The sequence below is a fragment of the Eubalaena glacialis genome, chromosome 13, assembly GCF_028564815.1.
Source record: "Eubalaena glacialis isolate mEubGla1 chromosome 13, mEubGla1.1.hap2.+ XY, whole genome shotgun sequence".
NCBI classification, from domain to species: domain Eukaryota; kingdom Metazoa; phylum Chordata; class Mammalia; order Artiodactyla; family Balaenidae; genus Eubalaena; species Eubalaena glacialis.
Genome location: NC_083728.1, coordinates 22,833,749 through 22,860,315, shown reverse-complemented (window position 1 = coordinate 22,860,315; position 26,567 = coordinate 22,833,749). Strand labels below are relative to the sequence as shown.

Genomic DNA, 26,567 nt, shown 5'->3' with positions numbered 1-26,567 from the left:
CATGTTCACTCCCCCTCCCCCTAATCCATCTGGGGCACGTAGGCCCAGCAGCTTCTCCACCTTGTCCTGAGGGTTGGACTGAGTCTTCCAGTTCCCGCGGCTTTAAACAGCGGTATCCCTTAGGCAAACCTGGCGGGATCCTACCCATTTTACAGATGAGAGAACTGAGGCTCCGAGTCGTACACCCATGGCCTGGGTTACACAGTGGGGGCAGGGTTGGGGCTTGGCCTCTAAGGACTCAGGAAGATCAATGGATTTGGGGAATACGGACCCTGCCATTTCAGGGGGTACCTGAGATTTCTTTCCTACCCTGAACTGTCTTGGGGAGATAGAGGTTGCCCAGGGGTGGGGTGGGGGGCCTGAGCTCCAGCTTGCCTCAACTAGGCCTCAGTTTCCTCTGCTGGGAAATGGGCACAGTAACAGTCCCTACCTCACAGTGTTGTTGGGAGGACCGGGTGAAACAGTGCATGTAAAGCTGGATGCCAGGCATAGAGTTAAGTGTTCAGTGATCAGCACGTATTTTTTTATTTTAATTTATTTATTTTATTTATTTTTGGCTGTGTGTCTTCATTGCTGTGCGCAGGCTTTCTCTAGTTGTGGAGAGTGGGGGCTACTCTTCGTTGCAGTGTGTGGGCTTCTCATTGTGGTGGCTTCTCTTGCTGCGGAGCACGGGCTCTAGGTGCTGGGGCTTCAGTAGTTGCAGCACGCAGGCTCAGTAGTTGTGGCTCACGGGCTCTAGAGCACAGGCTCAGAAGTTGTGGTGCACGGGTTTAGTTGCTCCGCGGCATGTGGGATCTTCCCGGACCAGGGCTTGAACCCGTGTGCCCTGCATTGGCAGGCGGATTCTCAACCACTGCGCCACCAGGGAAGCCCTCAGCAGGTATTTTTATTATTGTTGTTTCTGTGGGGAGGAAGGACGTGTGTGAGTCCGGGCTCTGGCCATGTCTATCCCCAGAGGTGGGCTTTGGGGACAGGGCTGGAGTCGCCGAGGTGGCCTCTTCTAGATAAATCGGCACCTTGGGATGGAGGGTCCCTGGAATCATGCCCAGCACTGCTTTCCACCTGGGGAAACGGTCCTGAAAGGGCCACGATTGGCTCAGGGCTGTGCAGCACCGTGGGGCAGAGCCAGGCTTTACACCATGTTCCCTGCTGCCTTGTCTGCTCCGGCGCCGACCACTTCCCGGCCTTGCCCTTCTGTCTTGGGCTTCTAGGCTGTGGACGGGTCCTAGCGGGAAGGGATCCTGCCCTTCACAGAGCAGGTCAGGGCCTGGGGTCTGGAAAGGGATCCCCTTACTGCCCAGGAAGAAACCCAAGAGCCACTCGGGCTGGAACAGTTCCGTCTCCACGGGGCTGGGATTAGTGGGAGCAGCACCGTCCGCTTGCTTAGCTTTCTCCCTCCCTGAGCTGCGGGTCCCGGCTCCGGCAACACCCCTCCATCTGCCCGCCGTGCCAGCCTGAGCCTGCAGCGCCCGCCCCACCCTGGCCACACTGGCAGAGCCGGTTTGAGGCCTGCCAGCCCTGAGTGTGTTCGCACCGGGAACACGGGACCAGACACGTTCTGGATACCCTGGCCCACGGACGGCCCCTGGCTCACGCTTCACTCACTCCTGGCTCATGCAGCAGGCATCCCCGGTACCCATGCCGTGCCTGAGGCCGTGCCGGGTGAGACTTGGGGTCTACAGCTCTCTCAGACTTGCACAGTGTCCCATGTAACCAGGGTGGTCAGAGGTTCTGCCACGGGGACATGCCAGGCAGTGGCAGGAGAGTGCAGTGGTCGGGGCATAGGCTGTGGGGCTGGGCAGACCTGGGGCTGAGGCCTGTATCTCTTTATCTCCTGGGGCCCTGGGTAGGACCCATTCATCCCTCCCTCTCTCCTTTCATCCCTCCCTCTACTCCTCCCTCCCTCCCTCTATCCATCCCACCATCCTTTTCTCCCTCCCTCTCTCCTTCCGTTCCTCCATCCCTCCTTCCATCCCTCCCTTCATCCCTCCCTCCATCTACCCCTCCCTCCCACAAATATTTACTGAACACTACTATGTGCCAGACAATGTTCTAGAGGCTGGAGATACAGCAAAGAACCAACCAGACAAAAATCTGTGCTCTCACAGAGCTGACATTCTAGTGGGGAAGACAAAAACACAACAAATAAGGAAAATATGCACGTGGTCTGTTAGAACGTGATAAGTGTCATGGGTCAAATGTAAAGCTGGGAAGACTGGCTGGGTTGTACAGAATGGTTGTGATTAGATAGGATGGCGGACCTGGGGGTGGGGGGGTTTGGGGGTGGGAGGGGAGACCTCTCCCAGAAGCTCACCTCCTAGGAAGGGAGGGAGGAGCCATGTAGCTCCCTGGGGCAAGAGAACCCAGGTAGAGGGCACAGCCAGTGCAAAGATCGGAAGGTAGTGGCAGGCTGGAGTGTTGGAGGAACAGCAAGGAGGCCAGGGGAACAGAGCAAGCGCGGGGAGAATGACAGGAGGAAAGGGCCGAAAGATGCGGGGGTGTCCAGGGAGGGCCTCTGGACCCTTCTGATGTTGGCTCTTACCTCCCAGTGAGGCGGGGACCGCAGGAGGCTTTCTGAGAGCATCTGGCTGCTGTGTGGAAAGCAGACTGGGGGCTGAGGGTGGAGACAGGCGGACCAGAGGGACGACTGCATTGATCCAGCGAGGGGAAGGGGTGACAGTGGTTGGCCCAGGCTGGGGCAGTTGGTGGGGCGGCAGAGGGTCAAACGTTGTTTTGCATTATTTTATTTCATCTTCCTTTTTAAACTCTTTGTTATAGAAGCATAATTAGTATAACAAACCCCATGAACCTGTCACTGAGCCCCAAGCACCACCCATGGCCTGGCCTGTCCCCTCCACACCTGTTCCGTCCCACCCCCTTCCTGTGTCATTTTTTTGTTTGTTTGTTTTTTTTTTGGCTGCTTTGGGTCTTCATAGCTGCACGAGGGCTTTCTCTAGTTGTGGTAAGTGGGAGCTACTCCGTTGCGGTGCGCAGGCTTCTCATTGCAGTGGCTTCTTTTGTTGCGGAGCACGGGCTCTAGGCACGCGGGCTTCAGTAGTTGTGGCACGCAGGCTCAGTAGTTGTGGCTCGCGGGCTCTAGAGGGCAGGCTCAGTAGCTGTGGCGCACGGGCTTAGTTGCTCCGCGGCATGTGGGATCTTCCCGGACAAGGGCTCGAACCCATGTCCCCTGCGTTGGCAGGTAGATCCTTAACCACTGTGCCACCAGGAAAGCCCCTCCTGGGTCATTTTAAAGCAAATCCTGCACGCATGTCTTCCTTCATGTGCAAATCTTTCAGTATGTATCTCTAAAAGATAAGACTCATGTTAAGGAAGTAGCCACAAAACCATAATCTACCTGAAAGAAATGCACAATAGTTCCTTAATATCAGCAAAATCCCCTTCGTCCCCAGATATATTTTGAGATGAAGCTGATGCCTCCGGGCCTCCCTGTCTTTGCCCTTTTAAAACGAGGTTCATAACGGCCCCTCCTCCCAGGCTGTTGTGAGATAATCCAGGTAAAATACTGAGCACCGGGCCTGGCATACAGTAGGTGCTCAACAAGTATCAGCTGCTACTCTTATTGGTTACTGGCAAATACTTACGGCACATTTGCTAGGGTCTGGGCTCTGTTCTAAGCCCTTTACAAATATGACTTCATTTAATCCTCACAACAATCCTTGGAGGTAATTATTATTTTTATCCCTATTTTATAAGTGAGGAAATGGAGGCACAGAGAGGTAGAGTAACTTTTCCAAGGTCACACAGCTAGGAAGGGTCAGAGCTGGGTTTTGAACCCAGACAGTACAACTCTTTTTTTTTTTTTTTTTTGCTGCACCGCACAGCTTTTGGGTCACAGTTCCCCGACCTGGGATTGAACCCAGGCTATCACAGTGAAAGCGCCGAGTCCTAACCACTGGACTGCCAGGGAAGTCCCCAAGCAGTATAACTCTTAGTCCCCATGTGATGGAGGCTATGCGAGCCCAGAAAAAGAGAGGCACCTCTCTCAGTTGGAGGGTAGGCAAGGTCAAGTATGACCTGTGGTCAGGCCCATAGGGTGCACTGGAGTTCATGGGGGGCACAGGGAGGTGGGTGGTGAAGCCTCAGGAGAGGAAACAGCATGTGCAAAGGGCTGGAGGCTAGAGGGTAATTACGAGTCCAGGGAGGGTTAAGTGGTGGGGAGGAGGGAGCGTGCAGCTGACTCCCCTCCACGCTTGGCCTTGATCCCATGAACAGCCCGTAGGCGCTTTAAGGGTTTCGGCTCTCTTGCTGACCACTGTCCTCAGCCTCAGGCTCGGATGCCTTCTCCCTCAGAGACCTGCCAGAGCCCCCATTTCATGGATGAATAAAGGAAGGCCTGGACCTTCCCGAGGTCACATGTCCAGGGTGGCACCTGCGAGCTTTGAGTGTGGGGGGTTGAGCACAGGGCCGACAGTGAGGAGGGGCCTGGCCGCCAGGTGCTTCTGCCCACCCGTGTCCCTGGACGGAGCTCCTGCGTGGGTGTGGGCGGGGGCGGGGACGAGGGGGCACTGTGTGTTCCCAGAGCAGGGAAGCAGCCAGAGCTGCTGGCAGGAATAGCGGGCACCGTGGGCAGGGGCCGGCTGGCATCTGTCCCCCAAGGCCTGTCAGCCATCAGCCAGCGGGGGTGGAACCACAGGGGCGGGGCCTGGGAGACATGACCTTGGAGAGGCTGAGAGAGAGCAAAACGTGTCACCTCAGTGTTCCCTGTGGTCACCACTGATGCTGGGGGTCTGTTAAGGAATCCTTGGCATGCCAGGGCCTTTGTCCAGATGCAGATGCTGAGGCCCAAGAGGGGGCGTGGCTTGCCGAGGTCACATGGAGATTCTGATGGAGGCCTTCCACTTAGCCACATGGTGGCCAGCCCTCATCTGGCCGGGCCAGGTGGTACCTGGCTGGGTCCCTGGGACTTGCCTGGTCTGTGGTCCTTTGGGGCCAGCATTTCCTCTTCTAGCTCCTCCTCAGCCCAGCGCTCCTGGGCCTGGTGCCCCAAGAATCTTATCTTCAGTCCGGGTCCCAGTCCCACACCCTCATTCAAGAGCTGGCCTCCACCTTGCTGTGTGACCTGAGGCTGAGTGCTCCCCTCTCTGAGCCTCCACTTCCACATCTGTGAAGGGGGAGATCTCACAAAGCTCTCTAAGATCAGGGCTGTGGCCTCCTGGCCTGTGAGCTGCCCTCCCCATCCACCTGCCAGGCTGCCTGGCCTGGATTCTGGGGTAGAGGGTGTCGGGGGGTGTCAGTGAAACCTCCCAACCCTGCCAACCTCACCAGCCCCAAAGATGCTCCATGGCAGGAGGACCCAGCAGCCAACTTCCCAGTGCCCTTCCTCTTGGGTGGGGGGCCTTGGAGAAGGGAAATAGTGGGTGTGGGGGAGATGGAGGCACCCACTGTGTGCCTCTTTCCCCCCATTTTGCTGCTGGAGAAACTGAGGCTACATGACTTAAACTGACCTGGCTCTTTGCCTTTCTCTAAATGGTTCCACCTCTGGGCCTTTGGCCAAGTAATCCCTTCTGCCTGGATCATGCTTCCCCTTCCTCTTTTCACAAACTGCTCAGCCTTTGGACCGCAGCTGAGATGTCCCCTCCTCTGGGAAGTCCACCATGGTTTAGGTGTCTCCTCTGAAGCTGATCATTGTGCTCTGACAGGATCACTGTGGGATGAAGCCTCAGTAACCTCCCCCCGTCCCTCCCAGCACACTCAGGGGCCTGAGAAAATCTTCATGGGCTTCTCTCTCAAATTTTCAGGTCTTTCTGACCTAAATTGCTGGACAGGTCCCTCTCGGGGCCTCCCTCCGACCTCCTCGTGCCTGGGCCAAAAGCCTGCAGCGACCCAGTTAAGCTGGAACCCACTCAGTCCAGACCTGCACATCTGACCTTCCTGCCTCAGGGCCTTTGCACCCCACTTCCTGGCTGGGGCAGCTTCCTGGAGCCCTGTGTGCTCATGTGTAAAATGACTGTGGCCATAGCTTGTTCCAGGGCTGTTGGGAGCATGGAAGGGGTAGTGTGAACCCCAGGTGGGAGGGCATGAGGGGGAAAGGTGTAGGTCTCCACACCGCCATCAGCACACCCCATTCCACCCCACCAACCTGCACTGGAGCAGCCGATGGTGTTGAGTTCTGGGGAGGGGGCTGAGCTGGCCCTGGCCCTGACTTCTTCCTTGGGTCCTTCCCAGTGGCCCAAGGGGTGGCAGCCCCCCTTCAGGGAGAAGCTCAGAGAGGGAGGAACTTGGCACTTAGCTGCTAAGAGGCGGGATTTTAATCACATCATTTAACCTGTCTGTGCTTCCGTTTCCTCTTCTGTAAAATGGGGTGATAAGAATGGCACATAGGGACTTCCCTGGCGGTCCAGTGGTTAAGACTCTGTGCTTCCCTTGCAGGGGATGCGGGTTTGGTCCTTGGTCGGGGAACTAAGATCCTGCATGCCACATGGTGCGGCCAAAAAAAAAAAAAAAAGTGCTAAATGAATATTAGCTGTTGCTACTGCCGTTATTCTTATTACTGTCATTATTCATATTCCCCTGCTCTGAAGCAGGACTCTCTTCTATATTCCGAAACCACTTGTAGAAAAACACGTCAGTTGAGCACGTCATTCTTTTGAGAGTCTGAAGGAAGAAAGGGAATCAGAAGATTCCTGCCTACGTGTGGGAGGCTCCAGGGGAGGCAGGAAAGGGTCACAGCCCCCGCTTTTGGGGTGGGCGTGATGGACCGGCACCCTCTCCTGCGCTCCTCCAGCCTCAGCTTCCTCCCCTGTGGACACGGGCCAGTGCTGGTGGTACCTGCCCCCTAGGGCTATTGCGAGGAGGGCGGGGCATCAGCTGGGGACCCAGCCTTGGAGGTTCAGAAGGGTGACAGGTTCATTCCGTAAGTGGTCCTTCTTGGGCTGTGTGGCCTTGGGCCAGCCACTCCCCCCTATCTTGGCCTCCATTCCCCTAGTAGAAAATGGACTGGCTGAGGGCCCTGCTTAGTCCCTGGTGTAATAACTCCCTGCGAGAGCCCAGCTGGGACTGGTGCTCCTGGGGAGAGGGGCCAAAGTGGCCTGGGGCCAGGAGAGTCAGGATCCCCAGCTGGTCCTCTGCTGTCTTGGATGGTGGCCTGGGCACCTGACTTGGCTTTTCTGAGCCTCTCTCTGTTGCCTTCTCTGGGAGATGGGGCCTAATCGTCCCTGTGAAGCAGGGTCCTGGTGGGAACTGGAGAGCTAAACAATAACAATGGAAATAATAAGGTAGCAGTGGTGGTCGCACCCCCCTTTATCCAGCATGGCCTGCATGCCCAGGGCACACGTGGTTAGCTCATTTGCTTTTGCAACTGTCTGGGGTGATTATGGGTGTCTCCATGGTACTGAAGGAGGCTTTGGTTGACTTGCCCAGAGTTCTCCCATGGGCCACAGCAGGAGCCCCCTTAACCAGGATGCTGCAACCCACCTGACTCTGATGGGTGCCTGATGGGGCCTTTTTGCTTCCTCCTCTCCAGAGGCAGGACAGATGGACTCAAATGGGCTGTGTCCTTCCTGCCACACACCCCCCCCCCCAATTCCTCACACAACCACCACCACCCACTCCTCCCACCCTGGGTTGGGCCGCTGTTATCAGGAAACATTCCTGGACTGGCTGAGAACAGCTTCCACCTTGGGTGCTTTTGAGAAGGGATGTGACTGCTGATACAGGCCCTGGCAGTGGCTCCCTTGGGGGATGGGCCCTGGGACCTGAGGCTACGGAGCCCAGGCAATCCGAGTCTGCCTGCCGATGCTGTCTCTTATGAGCCTTGTGACCTTAGTCAAGTAACTTGACCTCTCTGGGCCTCAGTTCCCTCATCTGCAAAATGGGGCTGACCACACAGGGCTGCAGAGGGTTCACCTGGGCTCAGAGATGTAGTGCACTTCTCAGCATGGTGCCTGGCACACAGGAGTCTCTCTACCCATCAACCAGGTGCTGTTATCATCTGAGAACCAGTTGTCCCTCCTCTTTGTTGGGGCCCCCAATTTAGACGGCATCTTTCTGCACCTTCTGATGAGTGCACATTGGGACGGCCCTTGTGGGCTTTCTCTTCTCCAGGCTCGTGGGTCATGGGAAGGGTGGAGCTGGGAGTAGACCTTTCCATAAGTTGAGAAGGTGCTGTGTGACCTTAGGCAGCCTCTCTCCCTCTCTGAGCCTCCTTTTCCTGGTCTGCTCTATGAACACTTGGACCTGGGTGAGGCTCTGCCCCAGCCCCTTGTTGTCTTCACACTCTCTGTAATTCCTCCCTTCGATGGTCCAGCTACTTGGCTTTGTCTGTCTTTCCTATGACAGTGTCTGGCGCATAGTCGGTGCTCAGCTGAGCTTTGTTGAAGGAGCCAGGGAATGCACGACTGAGCGAATACCCAGGGCTTTCCTACCTCCAGGTCTTTGCCTGCACAGCTCCCTCTGCCAGAGGCACAGCCCCCAGTTATCTCTATTTGTGGACCTCCTTCTCGACCTTGAAGCCCTTCTCAAATGCTGCCTCCCCCAGGAATCCTTTCCCAGTTCCTCCCAGTTGGAGGGGATTGCTGATGCTCTCAACACTTGGTCCAAGGCTCTCTGGTGGCACTTGTTACAATCCACCTTGGTGTACGTAGTAACGTATTAATAACCAGCATGAGCCATGCACCTACCACATGGAGTAGGACCACGCAGCTACTGCTAGGAGCCAGACACAGACACGGGGGGGAGCCCTGCGCGTGTGTGCGTGCGGGGCCTTGTCTTATTTAATCCTTCACAACAACTTTGCGAGGCAGATACTATTATTATCCCTCCCTTTGCAGAGCACAGAGGCTCAGAGAAGTGAAGTGACTTCCCAGCTATGAGCGAGAGTGCCAGGATCTGATACCAGGTAAACCTGTCTTTTTTCTTTCTTTCTTTTTTTTTACATTAGTTTTTATTGGAGTATAGTTGATTTACAATGTTGTTTTAGTTTCTGCTGTACAGCAAAGTGAATCAGTTATACATATATATATATAAACGCACTCTTTTTTAGATTCTTTTCCCATATAGGTCATTACAGAGTATTGAGTAGAGTTCCCTGTGCTATACAGTAGATTCTTATTAGTTATCTATTTTATATATAGTAGTGTGTATATGTCAACTTTTTTCTTAAAAAAGAAAGAAAAAGCATTAACACACACAGTAAAAAAATAATTCAAACAGTACAAAAGAAGGCAGGGAAAAGTAAACCTCTCTGGCACCCAGGTCTCCTTGCTAGAGGCAGCCATGGGGAGGAGTTTCTGGTGTGTTCTTCCAAGGAGTCCAGGCATATGTAAGCATGGATGTTAGAAAAAATAATTTTAAAACCTCAAGTGATCATGCATGGTATACTCAGCTCTACATGTGACTGTTTGCTCTTGACAGTGTGCCTTGGAGATCATTTTGTGCTGCTTCTTTCTTTTTCCTGATTGCATAGTATTCATTGTGTGGATGGAGACCATGCTTTATTTAATTAGAGAAGACTACTTTTGGTTGTTTCCAGCCTTTTGCTTATTGCAGACCATTCTGCAATGCATATCTTCCATCGTATGCTTAGTGTTCATGTGTGAGGATACCTCTAAGATTAATCCCAAATTGCAGGGTCCCAGAATGTGTGCAGTTGTAATTTTATTAGATATGGCCAGATGGTCCTTCGGAGGACCACGGAGGTGGCACTGATGTACCTTCACACCACATCCTCTTCTTCCCCTCGCTCTCACCGACACAGGTTGCTCTAGAATTTGGGGATCTGCCAATCTAATAGATGAACAGTGGCCTCTGGTGTAGTGTTTTTGTTTTTGTTTTTGTTTTTTTTAAACACAGCTTTATTGAGATAGAATTCACATACCAGACAATTCACCCATTTAAAGTGTACAGTTTATTTATTTTGTATGTATTTATGTATGTATTTATTTATTTATTTGAATTTTTATTGGAGTACAGTTGATTAACAATGTTGTGTTAGTTTCTGCTGTACAGCAAAATGAATCAGTTATACATATGTAAACTTTTTTTTAGCTTATTTTCCCATATAGGTCATTACAGAGTATTGAATAGAGTTCCCTGTGCTATACAGTAGGTCCTTATTAGTTATCTATTTTTTTTTTTTTTAATTAATTAATTAATTTATTTATTTATTTTTGGCTGCGTTGGGTCTTCATTGCTGCAGATGGGCTTTCTTTAGTTGCATTGAGCAGGGGCTACTCTTGGTTGTGGTGCGCGGGCTTCTCATTGCGGTGGCTTCTCTTGTTGCAGAGCACGGGCTCTAGGCTCGCAGGCTGCAGTAGTTGTGGCGCACGGGCTTATTAGTTGCTCCGCCGCATGTGGGATCTTCCCAGGCCAGGGCTCGAACCCGTGTCCTCTGTATTGACAGACGGATTCTTATCCACTGCGCCACCAGGGAAGCCCAGTTATCTATTTTATATATAGTAGTGTGTATATGTCAATCCCAACCTCCCAATTTATCCCTCCCCCAAAGGGTACAATTTAATGGTTTTTAGTATAGTCACAGAGTTGTACAACCATCACCACAATCAATTTTAGAACAATTTCATCACCCCCAAAAAGAAACTGTGTAACCCATTTAGTCAGTCTCCACTGCCCCTCAGACCTTCCTCCCCCAGGCCCAGGTGATAACTAGTTTACTTTATGTTTCTGTAGATTTGCTTATTCTGGAACTTTCATGTAAATGGAATCATACAGTATGTAGTCTTTTGTGTCTGGCTTCTTTCACTTAGCATGTTTTCAAGGTTCATCCATGTTGTAGCATGTATCAGTACTCCATTCCTTTTTCTTGCCAAATAATATTCTGTTATATGGATATACCACATTTATTTACCCATTCATCAATTGATGGACATATGATTGTTTCCACTTTTTGGCTATTATGCATAATGCTTCTATGAACACTCATGTTCAAGTTTTTATGTGGATATGTTTTCTTTTCTCTTGGGTCTATATCTAGGAGTGGGACTTCTGGGTCATATGGTAACTCTATATTTAACCTTTTGAGGGACTGCCAGACTGTTTTTTTAAAACAGCTACACCATTTCACATTCCCACCAGTAATGTATGAAGTTTCCAATTTCTCTACACCCTTGCCAACAACTTGTTTTTTTCTATCTTTTTAATTACAGCCATCTTAGTGGGTGTGAAGTGGTATCACATTGTGGTTTTGATTTGCATTTTCCTGATGACTAATAACGTTGAACATCTTTTCATGCAGTTACTAGCCATATATTTTCTTTGGAGAAATGTCTATTCAGATCTTTTGCCCATTTTTAAGTTGGGTCATTTCTCTTTTTGTTTGCTGAGTTGTAAAAGATCTTTATATATTCTAGATACAAGTCCCTTATCAGATATATGGTTTGCAAATATTTTCTCCCATTTGGTGGATTCTTTTTACCTTCTTGATGGTGTCCTTTGACACACAAATGTTTTTAATTTTTTTAAATAAATTTATTTATTTTATTTATTTATTTTTGGCTGCGTTGAGTCTTCGTTGCTGTGCACGGGCTTTCTCTAGTTGTGGCGAGCGGGGGCTACTCTTCATTGCAGTGTGTGGGCTTCTCATTGCGGTGGCTTCTGTTGTTGCAGAGCATGGGCTCCAGGTGTGCAGGATTCAGTAGTTGTGGCACACGGGCTCCGTAGTTGTGGTGCACGGGCTTAGTTGCTCCGTGGCATGTGGGACCTTCCTGGACCAGGGCTCAAACTCGTGTCCTCTGCATTGGCAGGCGGATTCTTAACCACTGTGCCACCAGGCAAGTCCAAACGTTTTTAATTTTGATGAAGTCCAGTTTATCTATTTTTTCTTATGTTGTTTGTGTCATGACTAAGAAACTATTGTGATCCAAAGTGGGGAAATTTATGCCTGTAATTTCTTATAAGATTTTTAAAGTTTTACCTTGTACATTTAGATTTGTGATCCACTGTGAGTTAATTTTTGTGTAGGGTTTGAGGAAGGTGCCCAGCTTCCTTCTTTTGCCTGAGTGTATCCAGTTATTCCTGCAGCATTCATTGAAAAGATTCTTCTTTCTCCATTTAATTATATTGGCACCCTTGTCAAAAATCAATTGACCATAAATGTGAGTGTTTATTGCTGGACTCTCAATTCTCTCCCATCGATTTATAAGTCTATCCTCATACCAGTACCACACTGTCTTGATTTCCAGAGCTTTGCAGCAAGTTTTGAAATTGAGAAGTGTGAGCCCTCAGGCTTTGTTTCCCTTTTTCAAGATTGTTTTTTCTATTCTGGGTCCCTTGACTGTCCATATGAATTTTAGGATGTTTGTCAATTTTTGCAAAGAAGCTAGCTGGGATTTTGTTTGGGATTGTGTTGACTCTATAGATTAGTTTGGGGACTATTGCCATCTTAATAATGCATAGTCTTCCAATCCATGGACATGGGATGTCTTTCCATTTATTTAGTTCTTTAATTTCTTTCAACAATTTTTGTTGTTTTCAGAGTATACGTTTTGCACTTCTTTTGTTAATCTTATTTCTAAGTCTTCTTTTGATATTGTAATTTATTTTCTTAATTTTATTTTTGGATTGTTTATTGCTAGTGTATAGAAATACAATTTATTTTTATATACTAATCTTGTACCTTGCAAGTTGCTGAACTTGTTTATTCTCATAATTTTTTTAGTGGAATCCTTAGGAATTTTTATATACAAGATTATGTCATCTACAGATAAAGAAAATTTTACTTCTTCCTTTCCAATCTGGATGTCTTTTATTTCATCTTCTTCCTTTATTGCCCTGGTTGGAACCTCCAGTACAATGTTGAATAGAACTGGTGAGAGCAGACATCCTTGTCTTGTTTCTGAGGGGGAAAGCATTCAGTCTTTCCCCATTAAGTATGTTGTTAGATATGGCTTTTTCATAGATGCCCTTTGTCAGGTTGAAGAAATTCCCTTCTATTCCTAGTTTGGTGGGTGTTTTTATCATGAAAGGGTGTTGGATTTTGCCAAATACTTTTTCTGTATCTACTGAGATTATTGTATAGTTCTTGTCCTTTATTTTATTGGTATGGTATATTACATTGATTGATTTTCAGAAGTTAAACCAACCTTGTATGCTTGGGGTAAATCTCACTTGGTCATGATGTATAATTCTTTTTATATGTTGCTGGATCCAGTTTGCTAGTATTTTGTTGAAGATGTTTACATCTTATATTCATAAGAGATAATGGTCTGTAGTTTTCTTTTCTTATGATGTCTTTGTTTGGCTTTGGTGTTAGGGTAATACTGGCTTCATAGAATGAGTTGGGAAGTGTTCCCAAGTGAAGAATTGGTATTAATTCTTATTTATATGTTTGGTAGAATTCACCAGTGAAGCCACCTGGGCCTGAGTTTTTCTTTGTGACATGTTTTAAAATTACTAATTCAATCTCTTTACTTGTTTTAGCTTTATTTAAATTTTCTATTTCTTCTTAGTTTCAGTAGTTTGTGTTTTCTTACGTAGTTGTCCATTTTATCCAAGATATCTAATTTGTTGGCATGGCATGGCATTGTTCATAGCATTTCCTTTAAATCTTCTTTATTTCTGTAAGATTTGTAATTGTCCTCTCTTTCATTCCTGGTCTTAGTAATTTGAGTCTTCTCCCTTTTTTTCTTGTTCGGAACAATTTTCTTGTTTGTCAATTTTGTTAATCTTTTCAAAGAACAAACTTTTGGTTTTGTTGATTTTTCTCTATTGTTTTTTATTTTCTATTTCATTAATTTCTGCTGTAATCTTTATTTCCTTCCTTTCACTTGCTTTAGGATTAGTTTGCTCTTCTTCTTTTTCTTCTTCTTTTTTTTTTTTTTTTTTTTGCTAGTGTCTTAAGGTGGAAGTTTAGGTTATTGATTCAAGATCTTTCTTCTTTTTTAATATAGGCATTTACAGCTATACATTTCCCTTTAAGTTCTACTTTACTGCATCCCATACATTTTGATAAGTTGTGTCTTCATTTTCATTCATCTCAAAGTATTTTCTATTTTTTTGGGTGGCTTCTTCTTTGACTCATTGGTTATTAGGTGTATTAATTTTCACATATTTGTAATTTCCCAAATTTATTTCTGTTACTGATTTCTAATTCATTTCATTGTTATCAGAAACATACTTTGTATGATTTCACTCCTTTTAAATTTATTGAGGCTTGTTTTATGGCTTAGCATATGGTCTATCCTGGAGAATATTCCATGTGCACTTGAGAAGAATGTGTATTCTGCTGTTGCTGGGTGGCTTGTGTAGTTTTAATGTGATTTATCTTCTAAGTGAGATTGAGCATCTTCTCATATGTTTAAGTACCATTTCATTTGCTGTAAACTATCTGTGGTTATTTTTCTTATTTTATGGGAGCTCATTATATACTAAGGGAAAAAAACCTTTGTCTATCTACGAGTTACAAATATTTTTCCTAGTTTTTGGTTTGTCTTGTGAACTTATGATGTTTATCAAGCCATGCAGACGTTTTAGATTTTTATGTAGATTGATTTATTATTTTAAAAAAGATTTTTAGGTTTTTTGGTCATGTTTAGAAATGCTTTTCCCATTCTGAGATTAGAAAACTTATTCTCCCACCTTATTTTAGAGCTTTATGGTTTTATTTTTGTGTGGTTTAAATACGATTGATCTGGAATTTATAGGCATGTGGAGTGAGATCGAGATCCAACTTTGTTTCCTGATGGCAGATCATTGGTCCCAACTCTGTCTTAAAAATAGTCTAAAAAAAAAAAATAGTCTACCTTTTTCTCACTGTTATGAAATGCTACTTTCATAATATATTAAATTTCCATATGTTTTGGGACAATTTTTGGACCCTCTTTTCTGCTCCATTAATTTATATATTTTTGTACTGATATCACACAGTTTTAACTATTGTGACTTTATAGTAAGTTTTACTACCTGGTTGGACTATTTTCTCTTCGTTACTCTTCTTTTTAAGGTTTTCCTGGCTATTCTTTCTTTTTTTAAAAAAATTAATTAATTATTTTTTTTGCCGCGTTGGGTCTTCATTGCTGTGCGCGGGCTTTCTCTAGTTGCGGTGAGTGGGGCTACTCTTTGTTGTGGTGCGCCAGCTTCTCATTGTGGTGGCTTCTCTTGTTGCGGAGCACAGGCTGTAGGCACGTGGGCTTCAGTAGTTGTGGCACATGGGCTCAGTAGTTGTGGCTCACGGGCTCTAGAGAGCAGGCTCAGTAGTTGTGGTGCATGGGCTTAGTTGCTCTGCGGCATGTGGGATCTTCCCGGGCCAGGGCTTGAACCCATGTCCCCTGCATTGACAGGCGGATTCAACCACTGTGCCACCAGGGAAGTCCCATTCCTGGCTATTCTTATAATTTACTCATAAACTTGAAAATTGACCTGCTTAGTTAGAAAAAAATCCTGTTGGGGTTTTATTGGGATCACATTCAATTTGTAGATTTACTTAGGAAGAATCGATATTTTTGCAATGCTTAGCTTCCTTTTTTTTTTTTTCCAGCCACGCCGCACGGCTTGCAGGACCCCAGTTCCCCGAACAGGGATCAAACCCGGGCCCTCGGCAGTGAGAGCTCAGAGTCCCAACCACTCGAATGCCAGGGAATTCCCATGCTAAGCTTTCTTTCATTTTATTTCCTGATTGCTGTTGGTATATAGCTACATTATTGATTTTTGGATATTACATTTAATTTCCTTCTGCTTTACTTAATTCACTTTTTGTTCAATAGTTTTATGGAAAATTCTCTTGGATTTCTCAGATCTATATTGATAACAGCTGCAAGTGATGATACTCATCATCTGTTTTCCAATTCCATTTTATTCCATCCATTTCTTTTTCTTAGCTCATCGCACTGGCAAGCATCTTAGAGCAAGGTTAACTAGTGGACATGCTTGTCTTTTCTGGACTCTTTCCCTGTGAAGTGGCTTTTGTAGGCCTTGGTTCCAATCAACTCTACCAGACAATCTCTCCAGGGCCATGCACAGGGCTTTACACACAGTTGGAATTTTGGAAGCCTTTGCTTAATTGTAAGAGTGGTTAGAAAAGAGAGCAAGGATCTGAAGAGAAGTCTTCCACAGTGATGATAATAATAGCTATTATTTATTGAGCACTTCCTATGTTCCAGGTACTTTATCAGTATTACCTCATGTTTTCCCCTCAAGCCCAGTCATATAGGAGCAATTACACAGATTCCCATTTTTGATAAGGGGTAAACTGAGGCCCCCTGGAGGCTGCATGACCAGGAAATGGCAAGTTGGTATCTGAACCTGGCATTCTGGCTCCAGGCTTTCCATGATGCTTCTTCTTCCTTGGAGGGTCCAGAGATATGGATGGTGATGTCAGAGGTTGACCTCTGACCTGTGTTGCCTCTGTGTTAGGGAGGTGGAGATGGTGGAATGGTGGGGGTGCCTGGGGCAGGGAGGGTATCAGCACAGTGGGCGGGGCACCAGAGGTGCCTTCTGACTGTACTCTCCTGATCCCCGAGCATCCCAAATCTGCTGCACTCGCTTGCTGTATGGCCTTAGGCAAGGTTCTGGCTTCTCTGAACTTTGGTCCCATCTGTAAAGTGGATGTAGTTGTAGTCCCTACTTCACTGTGCTGTGGGGACAATTGAGTATCGACTGCATGCAACATGCTCAATTCTGTGCTTGGCATTCAAGGCCCTGCCACTAACTCTTGCTTCCTCTTGCGTTGCTCCTCTCGTCACCTGTAACGGTAATAACAGCAAACGACAGTGAGTGCTGTTTATCAAGCACTTATTCTCCGCCTGGCACATGGACTCTCTCACTTAATTCTCAGATGTTAAGTTTATTATTACCCCCATTTTATTTTTTATTTTTTAATCTGTTTATTGTCATTTTTTTATACATCTTTATTGGAGTATAATTGCTTTACAACGTTGTGTTAGTTTCTGCTGTACAACAAAGTGAATCAGCTATACATATACATATATCCCCATATCCCCTCCCTCTTGAGCCTCCCTCCCACCCTCCCTATCCCACCTCTCTAGGTCATCACAAAGCACCGAGCTGATCTCCCTGTGCTTTGTAGCAGCTTCCCACTAGCTATCTCTTTTACATTCAGTAGTGTATATATGTCAATGCTTCTCTCTCACTACGTCCCAGCCTCCCCTTCCCCCACTGTGTCCTCAAGTCCATTCTCTACGTCTGCGTCTTTATTCCTGTCCTGCCCCTAGGTTCATCAGAATCGTTTTTTTTTTTTTTTAGATTCCATATATATGCGTTAGCATACGATATTTGTTTTTCTCTTTCTGATTTACTTCACTCTGTATGACAGACTCTAGGTCCATCCACCTCACTACAAATAACTGAATTTCATTCCTTTTTATTACGCCCATTTTAAAGATAAGGAAACTGAGAGGTGAAGTGACTTGTTAAAGATAAGGAAACTGAGAGGTGAAGTGACTTGCCCAAGAAGATTTAGCTAGTAAGTAGTGGAGCCAGGATTTGAACCCAGGTCTGACTGGAGTCCTCACTCTCAACTCCTAAGCTCCTGGCCTCCCCTCCACTCTTAGAAGAGGTGGAGGTGACCTTCTTCAGAGTCAGGAAGGAAGGAGCGGGTATGACCTGACTGAACTACAGTTTTTTCTGGACTCTTCTGGATGTTGTAAGTATCTATGCCTAGGGGCACAGCCTAGGCAAAGGCCAGGAGGTGAGAGAGTGTGGTGCCCTCCTGTAGGGGGCCCATGGGAGGAGGCCACAGCCCCAGCTCCACAGGGCCACGTGGACCCAGCTGAAGGGTTTAGGCCTCATCCAGAGGGGGATGATGGGAAGCTCTTGAATGTTTGTTTAAGTCTCATTGAAAAAAAAATCATGACAAGGTAATTTCTAAATGTCAAGTGACACAACATGTAAAGTAAAGAAGGGATTTTCCTTTCCCTCTTTCACACCTTTTGGATTAAATATTGTGAAGAATTTGGACTCCTTCCAGAACTTTCTCTAAACCTTACGGCACATGTGTGTGCACGTCTGCACATACACACACATACACATTCACATGCTAATTTCCTTTACAGAAATAATTGTAGTTCATGTGTACTACGTGCCAGGCACCCCACTAAGGCCTTGTCTGCATTCTCTTTAATCCTCCCACCAACCCTTTGACATAGGTAGCACTATTGCCCCCATTTTCTAGATGAGGAAACTGGGGCCCCGAGTGGCCCAGAGGACATTCTACACTGCCATCTTCCTCTTCACTTAATAGTGTGTCGTGAGCATCTTCCCAGGCCGCCCCGAGCTCTCATTCTGTTTGTTTATCTGCACCGCTGTCCGCTTGATGAACAGACCATCATTTATTTGTCCAGTCCCCCCCTGATAAACACATAGGTCTTTTCCAGTTTTCCGTGGACCGTGTTGAGCAGGGGCCCTATTTGTTTGTGTGCATTACAGAGATGCCTCTGGTTGCTGGACGAGGGCGCCCTGGAGGGGCCCCCACTGCTGTCCCAGGTCAGGACGACAGGGGCCTGGCCTGAGGGAGTGGAGATGGGGTGGGGGGAGGGATGCATTTGAGGAAGATTGGTGGGGAGGACGGGCGAACCAGCCCTGAGATGGAGACGTGGGGTGAGGGGAAGTCGTAGAGGGAGATGCCAAGTTAGTTTGGGACCCGCTGAGCACGAAGCGCTGGGGGCACTGACGGGGAGGTGCTATAGGGCATCCCAGTACCTCTCTCGGTAGCGATAGCGCAGGCCCTCTGTCCGGAGCCTGTGGTCAGGAGCAGCTCCCCAGAGGAAAGGGGCTACCTTCCTCTGGGAGCCTCAGACACACCGAGTATGGAGCCCCCCCAACTTCCTCTTGGACCCCAAGGATCTATCTCTGCCTTGGAGTGAGCAAGTGGCGGAAAAGATGTGGGGAGTTGTCCCTTCTCAAATGGGCAGCTCATGGTGACTTAGCGTTTGGGCTCTGAGACAGGGTCCTGCCTCAAGAAAGGAGACCATGGTCCGGAAGGGCGGTCTCTCTCAAGGTCACACGGCACTGCGGCAGCCCTGCAGGGACTAGACCCCACCCTAAATGTGCTGTCCCTCCTCTAGCACACTCTGCTATGGCAAAGCTTGAAATCTTGGGCTTTCTCTAGGAATGGGGCTAGGCTGCCTTATCCACTCACACCCCATCTTGCTGTTCATGTGAAAGAGAGGTCCGGAGGGCAGGAGGTGGACCCTGTGAGCAGCCCCTGATTCCTGCCGCCCAGTGTGGTTTCATGTCCCCACTTTTTTTCATTCTTACCCTCGCTGTGTTATCTCAGGCAGGTGCCTCAACCTTTCCGTGCCTCTGCTTCCTCATCAGTAAAATAGGGACACTGTTAGTATCTACTTCCTAGATTATCATGGGGATTTGATGAGTCAATATTTGCAAAGTGCTCAGAGCAGGGCCCAGTACAAGGTCCAGGCTCTGGGAGTGTTTGAATATTGCAGAATGATACTTGGTCTCTACAACATGGCATTCCAGGAACAAAGCAGGCTGCAAATCATGTCTGTGTTCATTTAGTCTTTTGTCTATTCTGCAAATATTTCAGAGCACCTAGTAGGGATATGGAGATGGGCCCGACCCGGTCCTTCCCGCAGGGAGCTTAGAGTCAAGGGCACTAGATGGATCCCAATATACTGTCCTATATTCATACGACGCTGGAAGGAAACGCACTGCCATGCCCAGGGGCTTGTCCTCTGGAGGCAGGTTGCCAGCGTGCCACAGCATCCCAAGCATGTTCCGTGTACTTCCTCATGGATTCTCCCAGCAGCCCTATGACATGGGTACTGTTGTTGTCCTCAGTTGACAGAGAAGGAAACTGAGGCACAGGGTCCCACACTGGGCTTGTAGGGCTGGGATTCACACACAGGTAGTCTGCTTCGGTACTCTGGCCCTTAACCTCGACCTGCCCACCTCTCCACAAACAGGTGGTACTTGTATAATCAGAATCAACCACAGGGACAAAAAACACCCAAAAAACCCAAAACAAAAACCCAAACCCCACAAACCAACAAACATTGCAAGCAGAGGCCCTGGGCCACCTTGGTCTGGTCTTGAAGGACCTCTTATGTTTTTTCTGAGTGTCTCAGTGGGGAGCGGTCTTCTTGGTTAGTGTAAGAGCTTAGGGGTCAAGAGCTTTTTTCTTTGCCCCCTCCCAAGTGGGCACATGCATCCTCTTGGTGCTGGAAGGGCTTTCATGTTCCAGCCCTGGCTTTCCCTCCCCCTCCATGGCACATCAGCCAAGTATACTTTCTCCTGTCCTTGATTACCTCCAGTGACAGGGGGCTCACTCTTCATCATTTAGTTCATTCTAAAGAAAGTTTCGGCTCTTAGAAAGTTCTTCATTAAAATTTTAAAAATATTTTTAATGTGTTTTTATAACTTTTATTTCCTCTCAAAGTCCCACAAACAAGTCCCCTGTTAGAGCATGCACACTCTGAGGCAGGACCTGGCCAGTTCATCTCTGTGTCCCCCTGTGGTGACTGGCAGAGGGCTTGCTGTACAGTTGGTGCTGTGAATACTATACCAGGGAGCAGGTGGGTGGGGATGTGGTGGTTGAGGCTCAGCCTCCATCGAGCCTGGGGCTGTGGGTAACCGGGTTAGTAGATCCCACAGGACACCAACTGTATGAGCGCTGATGGGCATCGTGACCTCAACGGATTGGGTTGCCGTAGAAATTGGCCTTCCCAGGCCTGTTGGCATATCCCTTGAGCAGGTCTCCCCAGGGCCTCCCCAGCCCCACATTCTCTGATCTGGATGGCCCCCAGGGAGCATGCAGGCCACACCCCCATTGTGCAGATGGGCAGCCTGAGGCCCAGAGGGTTACAGGGACTGGCTAAGGTTCACATAGGGAGGGGTGTCACAGAGCTGGGCTTGGCGCTCAGGGCAAACAGTCTTGCCTGAGGCCCCAGCCAGTCAAGGGAACTTTTCCCCATTCACGGGGTCCCAGAGGAAGTTCTGGACTGATTTCAGGGCCTGCAGCATCCCCTGGAGAATAATCGGAGCTTATATCGCCAGTGTGTCCAGAATCACAGTATCAGTAATAGCTGATGTGGCAGGGTGACCTACTGTGTTCCCAGCACTCTGCCTTGCCTCCTTCAGTTGTCACAGTCATTTCCAGATGAAGAAGTGGGGCACAGAGGGAAGTTAAGTCACTTGCCTGAGGTCACACAGCCGATTAGGAGCAGAGCCAAGATCTGAGTCTGGGGAGTCTGGCTTCAGAGCCCACCTTTAACTGCCATGCCATACACGGCCTCACTCTCACTCTTGCTTTTGGGGGAGTGAAGGATATTTCAGGTCTGGGAAGCTCTTAGTATCGGGCCTGCCAGAGTCAGAGCCTGATAAATCATGACCCAAGAGACAGAACCTTGATTATTTCTCTTTCTAGTCATATCCTCCCAACAGTTCTGAGAAATCTGTTTTATCCCTACTTTGCAGATGAGGATGCTGAGGCCCAGAGAGGGGAAGTGACTTGCCTAGGGTCACACAGCAAGGAGAGGTAGATCAGGGCTTCTAGTCCGAGACCGCCGACTCTACACCTGTTGTTCGTGCTGAGACCTCAGGCTGCTTCCCAGGTCCTCTGGGATAGCCCCTGCCTTGCACCAGGTGAGGTGATGACCCATCAGGGCTGCCAAGATGAGGGAGCTGGGAGGGGCGGCCATGGTGTGTGGGGAGACCCTGGCTAGGCTCCATGAGGACCTGCGGATGGCAACGTGGGGAGCAAAGGGGGGTCGCAGGGCTATGGGTGTCACTGGGGAGTTTGCAACTTGGGTTTCTCTGTGTTTCCCAATCTCTAGCCCTCCCAGATTTCTGGCTCAGAACTCTCTTAACTACTGAATAGTCACACATTCACACTCACTCATTCAGCTGTTTAGTGAGCACCTACTGTGTGCCATACCCTGTGTTGGGTACTGGGAGCACAGCAGTGAACTAGACAAAAGCCCATGACGATAATCATGTAATCACACACACACACACACACACAAAACTGGGCCACATGTTATCAAGGAGAGGCACAAAAGGCAAGGGGACTTAAACCAATGAAAGAAGTTGGGGAACACTTCCCAGGGAGGTGATTTTTTTTTCCTTCAGAGCTTTATTGAGGTATAATTGACATACCATAAACTGCACATGTTTAAGGTGTGCAGTTTGATAAGTTTTGACACGTGGATGCACTCATGAAACCATCAGCACAGTCAAGATAATCCATCACCCCTAAACATTTCCCTCCCACCCCCCACATGCTGCCTCCAAGGAGGCAATGTTTGGGCTGAGAACTGAAGGAGGCATGAGTTACTCTGCTCAAGTGGTCAGGGAAAAGCATTCAGGCAGAGGAAACAGCATGTGCAAAGGCCCTGGGCCTGGAGTGAGCTCCCAGCCATCTCTCCTTTCAGCTGCCTGCTGTATCCCTGCCCTAGTTGCAACTTTCAGCACCTTTCCCACTGGTGTTAGACAATTTCAGTCAGTCATGTATTCACTCAACAAACCCTCGACCTTCTCCTATATGCCTGGGACGTAGACATGACTCAAGATACTATCCCTGCCCACGAGGGACGGAAACAGTGACTCAGAGGAAGGTGGGGAAGGTTAGAGCTTCTGATTATGAGGTGTTTCTTCTGTGCTTGGCCCTGTACCCAGGAAGCCCTTTATGGTTGCCATCACTATTCCCATTTTACAGATGGAGAAACTGAGGTTCTGAAAGGTAACTTACCCAAAGAGGCCTCTTTGGGCCTCAGTTTCCCCATCTGTAGAATGGATGGGAGTGCAGGCTAAGGGGCCTAGGCAACCCTGCCGGCTCCCAGAGCCCTTCACCCAGGGTCCTCTCTCGTCTCCAGCAGGACCATGGGCAGCAACAAGAGCAAGCCCAAGGATGCCAGCCAGCGGCGCCGCAGCCTGGAACCTGCTGATAACACCCATGGCGGCGGCGGCGGCGGCGGCGGCGGCGGCGGCGGGGGTGCCTTCCCCACCTCACAGACCCCCAGCAAGCCGGCCTCCGCTGATGGCCACCGGGGCCCCAGCACGGCCTTTGCCCCTGCAGCCGCCGAGCCCAAGCTGTTCGGAGGTTTCAACTCCTCCGACACAGTCACCTCCCCGCAGAGGGCGGGGCCCCTGGCTGGTCAGTGCGCCTGGGAGTGTGGGAGCCGGGTGGCCCTGGCCCCTCCCCCAGGAGGGCTGTGTGCCCTGGGGGAGCGACGCCCCCTCTCTGGGCTGCTGTTTCTTTCGCTCAGTGACGGGGAGGTGTCTGGGAGTTACTTGGCTTTAGGGACTATTGGGGGTTTCCTGGAGGCTTTATAAACTGGAAAGTGAGGCGCACACTCCATTGCCTTTAGGGGTGAATCCGATGTAGCGTATAAAGGGCCCTAGAGATATAGGACTATAGGCGGAAACAGGCCCAGAGAGCCGGGGGGGTTTCTCGGAAGCACGGGGACGGGTTTGAGGCATTGCTTTTTGCTCTGGTCAGCCCAGAGATGGCTCAGGACAGGAGGCGGTGAGTGGCTAAGGGGGCGGGGCGGGTTAGAAGCGAGAAAGAGAACTGGGGTCTTCAGAGGCCCGGCCCAATGCCGAGATGCGCCCCTGCACCCTCTGCTGGCGCTTTGGGGGTATAGCAGCGCCAGGCAAAGGATGCTTAGAGATGCACATGTGGTCCTGGAGACACACAGACATAAGACCCTCACACAAACACGTGCATTCTTACCCGGACACCCTCACACAGAGCCCCCCCCCACATACACACACACACACACACACACACACACACACACACACACACACACACAGAGTCAGCAACTCATTCAGAGACACCCATACAGGACATTTACACGTGCTGAGCTAGAGATGCTTTCGTAAACAGACAAGCCATGCACATAGAGACACACTCAGGGACACATGGATGTGCACCCTCCAGGCACAGACACACACCCAATGCAAATGTACACAAATACAAACACACATACGCAAAAAACCTCATACTCCCAGATGGAGACAGACACATGTGGTCAGAAGCCCTTCAAAAGCACACACGTGCCCAGCTAGAAATGCCATCCCAGAGACCCACAGACTCACAGATGCACAGATGCACATATGTGCAGTGAGAACACACAGACACACACCCAAGTGAGACAGACCCACAAACATACCCATTCGTTTGTTTGAGAGATAGTTGTGGCACCCCTCCTGTGTGCCAGGTCTCTTCTGGTGCTGGGGTCACAGCAACGTGTAAAACAGACAAAACCCCTGTGGGGGAGAGAAGCGAAGAGCAAGGTGTGTAAACCGTGCAGGGTGTTAGTGGGTGGTAACTGCTGTGAAAGAGCAAAACGGGCAGGGAGTGGTGTTGGTGGATGTGTGGCTGGAGGTTGTAACCTCAAATGGGGGGACAGAGAGGGCTTCGGAGGGGACAGTTACCTGCAGCCAAGATCTTCCCTGACAAACAGAAGCATCCAGAGTCACACCTCCCCAGAAAAGAGCTGCGTCCCCAGGTGCAGTTTCCTTCATTCACTGCTTCATTCATCTAATGGTTGTTTCTTGAGCACGTACTATACACCAGGCTCTAGGAACAAAACAAAGATGTCTATTATTGGGGACTTCTGGTGCTGTGGGGAAGACAGATAGCAAACAGAGAAGCCAACACCCAGCATCCCCTCAAGCCCAGTGGGCACACTCAGAGGTGGAGAGACGCACGTGCTTCCTACACGCCCTCACAAGCGTGTGGGACACACAGACACAGGGGGACATGCGTAGAGGCCCACCCCCAGTGAATGGGACCAGGCCTCTGGGCTGGCGGTGGGAGACCAACCCCACCCCCGCCCAGGGTGCAAGGCTCTCTTGTCCACCTCTCCCCCCAGCCATGGCTCTGGCCGTTCTGACACTCCCCACCTTCTGTGCAGGCGGAGTGACCACCTTTGTGGCCCTCTATGACTATGAGTCGCGGACAGAGACTGACCTGTCTTTCAAGAAAGGGGAGCGGCTCCAGATTGTCAACAACACGTGAGTGCCCCCCTACCCCACTGCCCCTCAGGACCCCAGCCCTGGGCCTGGTCTTGGGACAGAGCCACTTCTGAGCGTCCCAGGGCCAGCTTGATGGGCAGCAGGCAGAGCTGGGTGTCCAGGCAGCTGAGGTGCAGGGAACCGTCCTGGGGCCTCTGGGGGTGATGAGGCAGGCGCCGGTGGTCGGGGGTCTGGGACAGCTCCAGGGACAGGGATCTGGGTGCAGTAACTGGACAGCAGAGCACAGCACTCCAGATCCCAGAACCCGCACAGGGGTGTGTGATCAGCGCAGGACTGGGCCGGGGACCCAGGACTACAAAAAGCAGGGCCTGTGGAGCTGGAGGCTGTGCCCACAGAGGTGCTGGAGAGCCTGGGCAACCAGTAGAGTCTCCAGCTGTAGAGGGAGGGCCCTCACTGGGAGGGTTGGGGGACCCATCCTGGGGACCCAGTGTGAGAGGGGTCAGGATAGGGCATGGGGATGAGATGGTGGGATAGGGTGTGGAGGGCGGGGTACCCTGGTGGGCATCTCTGCTTCACCTCCAGGGACTCCAGCCCTGGGGTGGGGCATCCTAGGGCCAAGTTGGCGTATGGGGGGGATGGGGGCCCCTGTGAGCAGGGATAGTGAACTGGCGAGGGGTGGGTGAGGCTCTGGCCATGGGGTGGCGTCCTTCCCCTCCTCCCCACTCCCCTCCTTTCCTTGCCGAGAGTGCAGTGGGGTAGGTGCAACACCTGTCATGGCGGGTGGGGGGGTGCAGGCTTTGGGTCATGCGCCCAGGGGTGGTCACAGCTGGGGTGATCCCACTGGGGGCGGAGCTGCCAACAGAGGGGTACAGCTCCACGCCTGCTGCATTCCTGCCTTCGGAGGGCCCGCGTCCCCTCTCCGCCACCTCCCATCCCCCCAACAGCCTCGGGGAACCCCCTCCCCATTCCTGGCCCGTGCTTGCTCCCTCCAGCTCTCTCTCAGCTTCTCCCTCTCTGCTTCTCTCTCGCTGGCCCTAGGAGGAAGGTGGATGTCAGGTGTGTACACACTCTGTGGGCGGTGGGCTGGGTAGGGGCGCTTCACTGGTGGGGGTGGGCTGCCGCCGGCATGTGCTTCATATGGTCTCTGGCTCCCTTGGTTGCACCCCTTCCGGCTTCCCCAGCTTCTGTCCTCACCCCCAATAGTTTGACCAGATCCCTACCTTAATCCCAGGCTGAGAATGGGGAGGGTCCTCCCGTCACCCCTGTCACTCCCCATCTCACCTCCTCCCCATCCACCTCATGCTAACTCATCCCCTCCCTGTTCAGCCCACACTGAGTGCCAGCTGCATGCAGGGTCCAGTGCTGGGCCCAGTGAGCCCTCGGTGGAGAAGGCCATGCCCTCCTGGAGCCAGAGTGTGGCCGGGATGCAGCTCCAGTCCAGGCCAAGTGGCAGGCAGAGGGCGGGGCCGGGGTCAGCTCAGGCCTTAGGGCCCCTGCTGTGTGCCCCCCTCTGATGGTGACCACAGGGGCTGGGAGTTTCAAGCAGGACCTTGAAGGAAACACAGTGAAGTCGAGGGGATGGAGGGAGTGGTAGAAGGCGGTTCCCCTCACAGAAAGGCAGCTCGTGGGAGGGTGCAGTGCTGGAGGGGGCTGGTTGCCTTCAGGGCTGCGGAAGGGCGAGAAGGTTCTAGAGG

General features: G+C 50.0%; 1 protein-coding gene across 3 annotated transcripts in view; it reads left to right on the top strand.

Moving 5' to 3' along the window:
* The window catches only part of SRC (SRC proto-oncogene, non-receptor tyrosine kinase), a 55,980-nt gene that overhangs the window by 12,431 nt on the left and 16,982 nt on the right, over window positions 1-26,567 (top strand). Inside the window, exons 2-5 of one of the 3 annotated variants that reach the window (XM_061210038.1) lie at window positions 8,790-8,857; window positions 21,367-21,534; window positions 22,767-23,044; window positions 24,813-24,912. In XM_061210038.1, coding sequence (XP_061066021.1) covers window positions 22,771-23,044; window positions 24,813-24,912 — 374 coding nt within the window. In that variant the 5' untranslated portion in view covers window positions 8,790-8,857; window positions 21,367-21,534; window positions 22,767-22,770. Of the gene's footprint in view, window positions 1-8,789; window positions 8,858-21,366; window positions 21,535-22,763; window positions 23,045-24,812; window positions 24,913-26,567 lie in introns of all 3 variants that reach the window. The other 2 variants (XM_061210037.1, XM_061210039.1) reach the window with 2 other exon arrangements.